This window comes from Camelus dromedarius, chromosome 2 (assembly GCF_036321535.1).
Source record: "Camelus dromedarius isolate mCamDro1 chromosome 2, mCamDro1.pat, whole genome shotgun sequence".
Lineage (NCBI taxonomy): Eukaryota > Metazoa > Chordata > Mammalia > Artiodactyla > Camelidae > Camelus > Camelus dromedarius.
In genome coordinates, this window is record NC_087437.1 from 21,051,295 (window position 1) to 21,064,347 (window position 13,053).

The window sequence follows — 13,053 nt, forward strand, 5'->3', positions numbered from 1 at the left end:
AAGAGAAGGCCGCATGCCAGGAATCTCTTGACCAGTTGAGGTAGCATATTCATGAAGCTAAATGCTCTTTACTAAATGGCTAGATTTGGGTACCCCAAAATTTTTTGAGCTGCCCCATTCTCACATTCTCCAAAGGAAGTTTATAAATGGTTACTAGATCTCCAGGTTATTCCAGAGAACCCAATTACACTTCAGTCATAACTGTGAAATACTAGCTCTCAGGGCTATAGTCAATTATATATTATAATAGACGTTAGCACACTCTTTTCTGTAAAGGGCTGTGAGTAAATACTTTAGGCTTTGATGGCCCCATGAGGGCACTGCAACATATTCTTCTTTGTTTCTGTTGTTATGACTCTTTAAAAATTTCAAAACTGTTCTTGACTTGCAGGCCTTACAGAAACAGGCTGCAGTTTGAATCTGGCCTGATGAGCTATAGTTTGATGATTCCTGACCCGCAATATAGGTTCACAATCCTGTATCCAAAATCTTTGGGACCAGAAATATTTCAGAATTCAGTTTTTCAAAGTTTTGCAAATAATAGTTATATGCTGTATATTATAATAGTATACCCAGTGGGTCATGGGTCACAGCCTATAATCAAACACATTAATGTTTATGTAGCTCAGTATATGAATATTCACACTGAGTAGGAGAAATACAGGCTTATAAATAGCCTTACACCAGTTTAAGTCAAGTTACTGTAAATGAGTTTACTGTAAGTCAAAAACAAACCAAAAAACTCTTTGCACTCAGAGCTTTACAGATTTCAGAGTTGCAGTTAAGAGATTGTGGGTTGAATTATCTCTACAGGGAAATAAATATATTCTACATTTTGAGTAACTTAAGAATAAACTTTTTAGAGTACCTGTCATGTAAATTGGGGACTTCCTCTACAATTAAATATGTGTTTTGCTTTATAAATTATAATTATGTATGTTCCTTAATAATGAAGAACTTCATGGTATTCTCTATCAGTGACATTTAAGATAAACTGAATTTGATGCACCTTATCACGAAGTATAATATTTGCCCATTTCCCCGTTTAGTTCTTGGATGAAATTTCATCTACTGAAACTAAAGAGTCCAGTGGTACGAGTGAGCCTGTGCACCTGAAAGAAGGGTAATGTAATTAAAGTAGATACTAAAGTCGTATTTCAGTATAGACATTAAGTAAGGACAGAGAGGTCCAGGAGTGAGGAAATCCGGGTTTTGTTCTGTGCTAAAACTGTGTAAGTAACATCAGTGGGTAAGTCACCCTCGCTGTCCTGTAAGCTTTATTCCAGATAGGCATGACTTCTTATCCATGCAGTCCCAGAGTTGTTTCGCAAATTTAATGAGATGATGGATGTTGGAGTACTTTGGGAAAGTCACAACATTATTCAGTCTTAAAGTAGTGTTATCTTTGGAAGTTAAAGGGGAAAATTACTCCAAGTGGCCCCTCTAGTTCTGGATACTGCAATTATAAATATTAAATTATTTAAAGAGTTTATTCCCTTAGTAGGGCCAAAATAAACACAAGAGTTACAGATGGTGAAGACTTAATATAGTCTTACACAGCTATTCATGTCATTTAAAATTAAAGAACAATTCTTTGTTTTGGATTAACTGTTTTAATACTTGTAGCTAAATGTTTACATCTGTTGTTTTGGCAGGGAGATGTATAAAAGAGCTCAGGGAAGAACTCGGATTGGAAAAAAGAATTTCAAGAAACGGTGGTTCTGCTTAACAAGCAGAGAGCTCACCTACCACAAGCAGCCAGGTAGTTGTGTTTATGCTTTATTGTGGGGTCTTGTCCTGGTTTCCAGGGAAGGTTTCTTTCTTTTTCTTTTTCTTTTTCTTTTCTTTTTTTTTTTTTTTTTTTGCTGCTTAATGTAACTAGTGAACCTTTTCACTAATACTTTTGTAGTCTATAGTTTCTCACAGTGATGCACACACACTAAAAATGTAAAAAATATTTAAGTGACACCATGTAAAATTACATTTTTCTCTCACATTGAATGTCTTGTGTTGCTAAAAATGGTGTCCCTACAGTATGCTCTGTTTTCTAAAACTCCCTGGTAAATCCCTGTTTTATAGTCACTATATAAGGAACAAGTTAGACCTTTTAGAACTTGGAAGTTTCTTTAACTCCCAGAGTCAAATTGGTAAGAATTAATATCTAATAATGACAATATTTCAGTGGTTTGCTGGAAAATATAAGCCAAAAATTCCCATAGTCATCCCATAGACTGTGATTTCTATTCAGTTAAAAGATTTCATTCTAGACTATTAGCCAAGCTAAATCTAAGATGGGAATTTTAATAATTTGCCTCCTGAGAAGGCACAAATTGTCTACCTGTTTGAGTAAAGAAAGCCATCTTCCTACAGTGTGATTTGAGGGCTTCAGAGAGGCAAAGTTTGTCCCTCAGTGGACTGACATAATGCTTAAAATCACTCTTTTAAGTATATTCCTTTGGACTAATGCATTATCCATAGATGGCCACAGCTTCTGATACCTTAACAAGAACCACTTTTATCTAGATCACAGATCTGATACAGTAAAATCCTTTCTATCCAACGTGATCAGGATCCAAAGATGTTCACTTAACCAGAAAGGTCCGTTAAAGCAAGAATCACTTAAAAACAAACAAAAAGATGCAGACATATATCTTAAATATTTATATATTTGTTTACCTGTCTTTTGATAGAGAGTCAAGATCTTTTCTTTGAATTTGAATCTGTAAGTTTAGATTTCCCCATTGTCTTTCTTGTGCAGATATCCCCCAAATGCATGTTTTCAGGTTGATTTCTCCAAAGTGGATCTAGAACTTAGATACTTGAAAAGTAATCCAGTTATAGAATCCTGTTAGATTTTTATGATAGTCACCCTAACCTTTTACAGCTGTCTCACGCCATATAAATCAACTTTATTTGTATGGGTGTTAGTCTCCTTTTTTGAAAAGCTTTTCAGAGTGCTTGCCTGATATTCAAATAAATAATATACCTCTTGGTAGGTGGCATTTATTTTGTCACTTTACATAATATTTAAGTAAATTATAATTACAAAGTGGAAAAATGGCATAATAGTTTTGAGAACAAACCCAATGGACTTGGTAATCAGGACAGCCTAAGTGATGGAAATGGAAGGGTTACAAGCTTAGTAGATAGTGCCCTAGCAGCCCCAACACTCAGCATCCCATAAGCATCATTTAGTATGTTTTACAGAGGAGATGGAGAGTCTTGGTTAATCCATCAACTCTGTTAAGTAAAGATCTGTTAAAGGAACTTCTGGTATAATTTCTGAAATGATAAAACAAACACCAGACATAGAGTACTTTCAAGAGAATGTAGACTCAAATTAAGTAGAATGCTTCAGTGGAGATTCTTGAAGAGCAGAGTGAAAAAAAAAATGTTTTTGTATCATAATTCCTTAGAATGGCTTAGCCAGAAAGACTCCATATGTTCAAGTATATTAGTAAGACATAAGGAGCCAAATGCACTATATTTTTAGGCACCCTGATCATTTGTTGTGGAATGTAAATATTTGAATGACTAGAAATCAGTAGGCTACATTCCTGCCCATACTTACCCTTCCAGACAGCATTCTTTAAGCATATTTTGAATGTTTTAGAAGTGACAGCTGATGTTGAATACTATATAAATGCTCTCATATATAGAGCAACATTTAAAAAATAGCTGTCATAATATGCTAATTATGTTTATATTACTAGTACATTGAAATGAAATTTAAGGTAAGTTAGTCATTCTCTATGAATAAATTAGCTATTTTCTCCTCTTTTATTTTCTAATCTAACCAGTATTCTAAAGTCTTCTTTCACTTAAGACTTTAAGAGTTAGATGATAGTTTTGGACCCTTTCCTCCAGAAAAATGCACCCACAAACTTAGACACAGAATCTTGCATATAATTTCAGAGAGTTCATATAGCCAGAGCCCATCCACAGTTCTCAAGAACTTCTGTGCAGTGATCTTGTGAGGATAAAATTCTGCATAGTGATTAGACTGCTCTAACGTATAAAATAGACATAATAGAAGTTATATTATTTTCAGGCCTTAAGAGATTTAACATGTTGGAATGGCATTGGAGGAATGAGGGCTGTTATATGAAATTTCAAGATTATTTACCAAAGCCTACAGTTTTAAGCATCCATGCTTTTTGTTTTAACTATTTTGTTGGATTTTTCCAAAATGTATTACATGCTTCCCTGCCTTCTAAAAAAGAGTTCATTGAACGTAAGTTAACGTTTTCTAGATGACTTGGGGCTGTCATTGATAATAATAATTATTATATAGTACTCTGATTTAGTGGTGTTTTCAGGGCTGCTTATGGGTGTGTGCAGCTGTTTACTTCCCAGCTACATGCCTTGGACTGCTGTGCTTGTTTGTATTCCCGTGTTTGCTTTATACAGTTTTTCTTTTTCCCCTTTATGTTCAGGCTGTCACCTTAAATTTCTTGTGCTGTCAGTGAACCATAATGTAACATCTCATTCCCACCTCTACCACCTACCTCCATTTTTTACTGCTAATGTACTGTGAGTGAGGATATAGGTACTGTGTTTGTTAAAATTATGCTAAGATTAAAAGGTTTTGATTGAAGATTTCAGGACTTTCAATCTATGAATAAAATACCTAGGCTTTGGAGTCTCTCTTTGGTCGTTCAACAAATATTTTGCTTACTTCCTTTTCCCTCGCAGTTTTCTGGAGAGCTAAGACTGCTAGTTAAGTAGTCTCTTTTTACACTTTGTGACTTTGGTGTCTGAAAGTGCGCCTCCCAGGTGTTCTGTAACACAGCTCTAAGTTACTGAGTCTTTCATTCTTTCCTCCTACTGGACACTAGTATTTGGAATCAAGTATTTCTACCACTTAGAATCAAAAATACAGTCTTTTTCCAATTTACTGGAAAAGTAATTAATAGAATTTTCTCAATTTTAAGGATTTTTCTTAAGTGAGTTATTAAATTTTGATGCCCACTGAGGTAATTGCTGCCAAGCAATAGTAAGCAACTCATCCTCAATGTAACTAAATTGACAGGTGGAAAATGAGTATCATAGGGCATTCAGTCAGCTATCAGTTGTGATTACCTTGACAGTTTTTTATGGATCTGTGTGGTTATGGTTATGGATTGATATTGCCGTACTGTAATGGAGTCGTGTCCTACAAGTAAAAGTTCTCCTAGTTGTATGCTGGAATCAGACATGTTACTGATGTTCCAGCCTCTTCCTCTTCTGTCTCTTCCAGCCTCATCTTTTACATCCTCCATGTGTCTCTTCACCAGACTAGCTCTTGCAGTTCCTGTAAGTTGTGCTCTTTTACATTCATGCTTTTGCATTTGCTCCACCAAGAAATCCTATCTTTCCTTTTTGACCTGTGTGATCTGTTGTCCTTTAAGCCTCAGATCAAGTGTCAGCTCTTCATGGAGGTCATTTTCATAAAGCCTCTGGCCACCTCAGTTGAATAGTCTCTTACTGCGTTTCTTAAGCACATTAGTGATGACTTCTGTCACTCTGTGTGATCATTACTTTTATCTGTCTCTTGCCCTAGTCTTTAAGATCCTCAGTGGTAGAGACTGTGTTTTTACTACCTTCATTAAGGCATTTAGTAAGTGTTTTTAGTAAATGGTGTTCTTCAGAGAACATCATGTCTTCCAGATACGCTATTTGAATTATATTAAGAACCACTGCTCTAGGTTTCTAAAATTTCCACCAAACTTACTAATAATAGATTATTAACAAATTCACCTCTGAAATTCCGTTTGTAGTCTCCAAACTTGATTAGATATTGTTTGCTTTTGGATGACCTATCATACACAGATACATACATAGAGCCTACACAACTTCTATATGATATCAGTATTCTACCTCATATAACCTATGAACAATATAAAAGAGATTTCCATGATGTTTTAAACATAAATCTCAATACATTTAGGTTGACTTGGTTTACCTTTTCATATTTTCACACACAGGGCTCTGTGGTTTTTTTTTTCTTTAATAGCTAAAGAACACCATTGATTTGATTATGCATTACATTCAACAGATATTTTATTGAGGGCCTACTGTATGCCAGATGCTGTTGAAGCTCTGGAGAAAACAGTAGTGAACAAAACATACCAAAATTCTTACCCCCATGAATCTTACAGTTTAGTAGTGATAAACAATAAAGAAAATTTTTGTATAGCATATAGGATAATTATAAAGGACAGGGACAAAAGTAAAGCAGGGAAAGAGAATAGAGAATGATGGGCTTAATGTGGAGAATTGCAATATTAAAAGTCTAGCCAAGGAAGGCTTCAGTGAGAAAGTGATATTTGAGGAAAGACCTAAAGAGGGTGAAGGAGTGAGCTATGTGGATATTTGGAGTAGTAGTGATGGAGACATAGCTAACAGCAGCTGGTTACAAAGGCCCTGAAACAGAAGTATGCCTGGAGTATTCAGGAGATAAGAGAATGCTTTTGTAACTACAGAAAAATGAGTAAGGGGGTAATCATAGGAATTGAGGTCAAAAAGATCATGGAGAAGCTAGATATTATAGGGCTTTGTGGGAGACTTTGAATAAGATGGAAAGGCACTGGAGAGTTTTAAGCAAAGGAATGACATCATTTGACTTACATTTTAATAAGATTGATCACTCTTGCTGAGTAATCAATCTCCATACACTCTATTCTGTGTGGAGAATAGAATGAACGGGGGGTCAAGGAGACCAATTAAGAGGCTATTGCAATAATCCAGGGGAGACAGGGTAGTAGCTTGGATGTGTTAGTAGCAGTGGAGGTTGTAAAAGTGTATCACATTCTGGATCTGTTTTAAAGATAGTACTTACGCACAAGATATGATTCGAGGATCACATATCAAGAGTGAGAAAAGTCAAGGATAAGTCCAAAGATTCAGGCTTACACAAGTAGACTGATGAAGCTGCCTTTTTAAAAATAGACATGTGAGTTCTAATAATAGGAAAGAAGCTTGTGCTAGACTAACTCTTTCATAGATAATAAGTATAAACTTTAGGCAGAATATGTAAAACAACTCTCCAAAGAATTTGACACTTCAAAGATGAGAGCCATGCTGGGTGAGATTTATGTTTATTTGGCTTTTCCTCCTGAAAGCACTCCCAACCTGTGCAGTATGAAGTGGTTAAAATTCAAGCAGAAAGCTATAGTTTTATTGGCTTGAGGTGTCAAAGGGCAGAGTTCAAACTGCCAGAGAAGCCAGAGATTAAGGAGGTAATGAGGATGAGCCCTCCAATCTGCATGTGAACTCCCCTGAAATCTTCAGCTGACTCTTGAACTGCTCATGCTAGGGGGAACTTCAAAGAGGCTAGTGAAAAGCAATAACTGAAAGATTAAAAAAGATGAGCAGAGATCTCAGTTTCTTTCCTCCTCAGAGACAGAGTTTGGAATTTTCATTGAAATCTCAAGAGGGTATTGGCTCAGAAGACTATGTCCCAGGATTAAGAATAAAGAAAGTATCATATAAATAAAGTATAAAACCAAGCCTCCAGATGATTAATGCTATAATTCTTCAAAGGAAGATAACTGAATCCAGTTTCCACAATGTGTCATTCATAATGTTCATTATACAATGAAACATTAACAATGTTGAGAAGAAACAGGAAAATGTGACACTAGTCAAAAGAAAAACTAATCAATAGAAGTAGACCCTATCGGTCTACACATTGGAATTAGCAGACAGGGACTTTAAAGCTATTATGAATATCTTGAGGATTTAATGGAAAAGATAGTCATCATGCATAAAGAGATGGGGGATTCCAGCAAAAGAAAAAAATAGAAACTATAAAAAAGAATCAAATGGAAATCTGGAATTGAAAAGTACAATATTGGAAATGAAAAATTTATTGGATAGGCTTAACAGCAGGTTGGAGATGTCAGAAGAAAGGTTCAGTGAACTTGAAGACAGAGCAATAGAAATTATCCACTCAAAGAACATAGAGGAAAAAGATTGGGGGGTGGGTAGGAATGGACAGAACCTCAGTGACTTGTAGGACAATATCTAATATATGCATGGTTGGTATTCCAGAAGGAAAATACAGAAAGAGTGAGGCAGAAAAAAGTATTTGAAGAAATAATGGCCTAAAATTTCCCAGATTTGGTGAAAAACATTACCTTACATATCTAAGAAAATCAGGGAACGCCAAGCATAGTAAATACAAAGAAAATCATACTTAGACATATAATAATCAAACCAAAGATAAAGGGAAAATCTGAAAAGCAGAGAAACAAAAGACAGATTACGTACAGGAGAATACAGTTAACAGCTAACTTCTCATAAGAAGCAACCAAAGCTAAAGACAGTGGAAGGATGTCTCTCAAGTGCTGAAGGAAAAAAGTTCCCAACCTAGAATTCTAGTGAAAATTTCTTTCATAAATGAAACTTAGATAGACTGCAATCATAAATGAAACTTAGATAGACTGCAAGCAGGCTTGCACTATAGGAAATGCTAAAGGAGATTCTTCAAGCTGAAGTGAAATAACACCAGATAGAAACTTAGATCTGCAGGAAGGAATAAAGAGCACCGAAATGGTAAATATGTACATAAATACTGTATTTTCCCTTGATTTCTTTAAAAAGCAGCTGTTCCATGCAACATTAACATTGAACTGTAGAGTTTATAACTGTAGAGTATATAACAAATTTAGATGTAAAATACATGACAACAGTAGCACCAAGGAAGAGGATGGAGTAAATTACTGTAAGGCTCTTACATTTAATGTGAAGTGACACAAGAATAATTTTAAGTAGATTGTAATGAGTTAAGGCTATATATATAATAATCTGTAAAACAAAACTTTAAAAAAAGGCTAACCCATCTCCTCTCCCCTGCCCAAAAAATAAATATGGCAGGAGAGGAAGAACAGAGGCACAAAAATCATATGGGACAAATAGAAAACAAATACCAAAATGATAGTGTAAGCCCAACTATACCAATAATTAGAACAAATGTAACATCATATCTAAACTCGGGAGCAAAGAAAGGATTATCCAGTTTAATCAGTTCTGTTCAGCATTGTACTGGAGGTTGTAAACAATGCAGTAGGACAACCCCTCCTCCAAAAAATGGGAAAAAAAAGAAAAGGAAGAAAAGGGCATACAGAGTTACATAAAAAATCCTAAGGAGTCTTCAAAACAACTACTTAAACTAATAAGTGAATTTAGCAAGGCCTTAGGATACATAATGCATATATAAAGATCAGTTGTATTTATATAACCTAGCATCAAACTGTTAGAAAATTGAAATTCTAAAAATAACACCATTTATAAAGCAGCATTCCTCTTCAAAAACAACCACCTAAAATACTTAGGAATAATTTTTTAGAATAAGTATAAGACTTAGTGAAAATGACCAAACATTGCTGAGATAAAATAAAGGAGACCTGAAATGGAAGGAGACATACATCATGTTTATAGATTTGAAGATTCAGTATATTTTAAGAAGTCACTTCTTAAATTCATCTTGTTTTAACACAGTCCCACTCCAAATCCTAGCAAGTTTTTTTTGTAAAAATTGACAAGTTGATTCTAAAATCTATGTCAATGGGAAAACAAAGGATTTAACAGAGCTGATGCAATACTGAAGAAATAGACCGAAGTTGGAGAACTAAGACTTACCATAAAGCTACAGGATTCAAGACTGAAATTTTGGCACAAGAGCTAGAGAGCTCGATGAACAGACAAGAGTCCAGAAACACACACACACATATACACATAAATATGGTCAATTCAGTTTTGACAAAGTGTCAAGGCAGTGCAATTGGAAAAGGAGAGTCTTCTCGGCAGATGTTGCTGGAACAACTGGATAAACATGGAAAGAAAATGAACCTCACCTTACCTCGTACTACACACAAAATTTAATTCAAGATGACAGGATCATAGGCCTTGGTGAAAACGCGGGGGACTATCTTTATAACCATGGAGTATGCAGGAATTTCTTAGGATATTAAAAGCACTAAACATTTTTAAGATAAATTGAACTTCATTAAAGTAAGACTTTCCCATATTTTTCCCACTCTTTATATCACCACTCCTTTTTCTTTTTTGTTATTACAATGGGCATAAAATGTACTACTTGGCAGTTGAAATTTTTCAAGACTTTGTTGGGATTTGAATTTCTTTAAACCATAAGCTAATGTTTTTCACAAGATATGGGCAACTTTTTACTTGTTTCTTCAAATATTTTTCCTGCCCCTTTTCTCTCCGTCCGACACTCAGGCATACTTGATAGTGTCTCACAGATCTCTCTGAGAGTCACTTCACTTGTCATTCTTTTTTTATCTTTGTTCCTTAGAGTAGATAATTTCTATTTAAGCTCATTGATTGTTTCTCATCTCAAATCTGCTCTTCAGCTCACACAGTGAATTTTTCATTCTATTTATTGTGCTTTTCAGCTCTAGAATTTCTACTTGTTTCTTTTTATAGTTTCCATTTTTCTGATTAGAGTCCATATTTGTTCAGTCATTATTAGCGTATCTTCCTTGAATTATTTGAACATATTTATAATGGCTGCTTTGAGGTCTTTGCTCACTAAGAGAATAAATTCAACATCTGAATCCACTCAGTCATTTTCAGTTGTCTGCTTTCTTTCTCCAGTATGGGTCACACTTTCCTATTTCTTTCCGTATCTTATTTTGGGTTAAAAACTGGACATTGTAGATAATACATTGTAGTGTGTCTGGATTCTGTTTGTTCTTCTGAAAGTTTACCTAGACTCACATGCAGTGTACGTGTGTGTGTGTCTTTCTCTCTTTTTCTTTCTGTCTGTCAGTGTATGGCTGCTATTGTCTTTGCTCAGATTTTGGGTTTTTTCCCTAATCCCATCTGCTTCCCTAGGGGTCTCACCTGAGCTTGCTCAGTTGGCGTCAGCCAGTGATTTGCACATAGAGCTCAAATACCTGAAGCCAGTAGGTCTTCTTCTCACCTGAGCTGCGTGTGAGCCGGAACACATTCAGAGGCACAGCAAATTCACAAGTCTTACAGACTTCCCACTTTTTCTGGACTCTCTGGGATGGTTTACATACATGTGGCTTTAGCAGTCAGCCACGGATGTGGAGAGTTCATTATCTCAGCCTTGTTTTAAAAAAACTCTCTTATTTTCAAAATCTCACCCTTAAGCTGAATCTGTAAATTCCAGCCAGTAAAGCTGTGAGTTTTCCCTGAGCGGGGGAATTCTGGAAACACCCCCAGGGAGGAAGACCATAAACTCACAGTCCTTACCCTGTGCAGTAGCAGTCGTCCATGAGTGAGCGTGTCTCAGAGTTTGGCCTGCCTTTGGTGGTTTTCCAGTGCCCCAAAGTGGTTGTTTTTAATAATTTGCCCAGTTTTATACTTACTTCCTGAGGAATGGAGTTACTCAACCAACTACTATCAGAAAATAGACTTGTGGTTATTTAGCTGTGTTCCTTGAAACCGGTAAATAGCTGGACTTCTGTTTTTCTTGTGGTGGTAATGGGTTTTTTTGATGGAGATATAATTCACATACCATAAAACTCACCCGTTTAAAGTGTACAGTTGATTTTTAGTATATTCACAAAGTTGTACAATGAGCACTAGTTGCAGAACATTTTCATCCCCCCAAAAAGAAAACCTATACCTGTTAACAGTCACTGCCTGTTCGTCCCTTCTCCCAGTCCCTGGCAGACACAGATCTGCTTTCTGTCTCTATGGATCTGCCTGTTGGACATTTCATATAAATGGACCTAAATATATAACCTTTTATAACTGGCTTCTTTCACTTAGCATAATGTTTTCAAAGTTAATCCATGATGCAGCATGAATCAGTACTTTATTCCTTTTATGGCTGAATAATATTCCATTGTTTGGATATATTCCAAATTTTATCAGTTCATCAGTTGATATACATTTAGATTGTTTCCAGTTTTTTACTATTGTGAATAATGCTGCTGTGAACATTCATGTACAAGTTTTTGTGTGGACATGTGTTTTCAGTTCTCATGGTCTGTACTCAAGAGTGGAATCAGTGAGTCATATGGGTAACTTACTGTGTTTAACTTTTTGAGACGATAATGGTGATTTTAGCCAAATCTGGATTTTAGTCATTTAATAGGGAAATTTAATGCACTCACATTTAACACAAAGTAATTGCTACTTTGTTTTGTATATTCTGTTTATTAGGCTTTTCTATTTATTGGGTTTATTTTTTTTCCTGCCTTTTTGTTGGAATAATCAGTCCCACACATGCTCACATTATCTATTTAGTGAGAAACTTGGGCATCCTGTTTCTGCCTTTAAATTGTTAACAGGTTAAATTTACATATTTATCTTAACGTCTGCAGTTAATCACAGTCTCCATGCAAGTTGAGAAAGAACGTGAATATGTTTTCAGTTTATTTTTTTCCTATCATCTGCCTAATGAAGTCATCTGAAATTTTAGTGCTACGTTCTCTTTTACCATTTTATATTATGTTTTAATGATTTTCTATCTATTCTTATTAAGTTTTTCTTTGCCCAGTACTATTTCTTATATAACACACTTGTCTTTTTCCTGCATTCTTATTTATTTTGCAGGAATATATCCTCAAGGAATTATTTCAGATGGACTTTAGGGCTGATAAATTTTCTGAGTCCTTGCATATAAAAACCAACAAAGTCTGTATTCTACCCTTACTCTAGAAGGGTAAAATTTAAATTGGATTTAAAATCATTTCCCACAGAACTTTGAAGATACTATTCCATGGTTTGCTAGTTTCCCTTGTTGATGGTGAGAATTTTGATGTCATTCTGATTCTCAATCTTGATTCTTCTCCCTAGAAACTCCCAGGACTTTCTTTAAGCTGCAGGTTTTAATATTTTACTGCCCACTGGCTAGGTATTATCTTTTTTCTTCCATCCTGCTTAGCACTTGTTGGATCGTTTCAATCTGAAGATTTCTGCTTTCATCTCTGGGACATTCTCATTGGTAATTTTCTTCTGAACACTCTTTCTGTTCTGTTTCTGGAATGCTTATTAGACAGATACTGAAACTTCTAAATTCATCCACCGTGGCTCTTAACACTATTACTTTGTTTCTTTGTCCCTTTGTAC

General features: G+C 35.3%; 1 protein-coding gene across 7 annotated transcripts in view; it reads left to right on the plus strand.

Annotated features, from left to right (window-relative positions):
* The window catches only part of RASA2 (RAS p21 protein activator 2), a 113,922-nt gene that overhangs the window by 90,062 nt on the left and 10,807 nt on the right, over nt 1–13,053 (plus strand). For 6 of the 7 annotated variants that reach the window (XR_010383190.1, XR_010383194.1, XR_004134512.2 and 3 more), the window contains exons 18-19: nt 1,050–1,123; nt 1,656–1,765. Coding sequence is in view for 4 of the 7 variants with exons in the window: in XM_064491663.1 (XP_064347733.1) it covers nt 1,050–1,123; nt 1,656–1,765 (184 nt within the window). In the remaining 3 variants the exon portion in view is untranslated. The remainder of the gene's footprint in view (nt 1–1,049; nt 1,124–1,655; nt 1,766–13,053) is intronic. The other variant, XM_031445651.2, reaches the window with a different exon arrangement.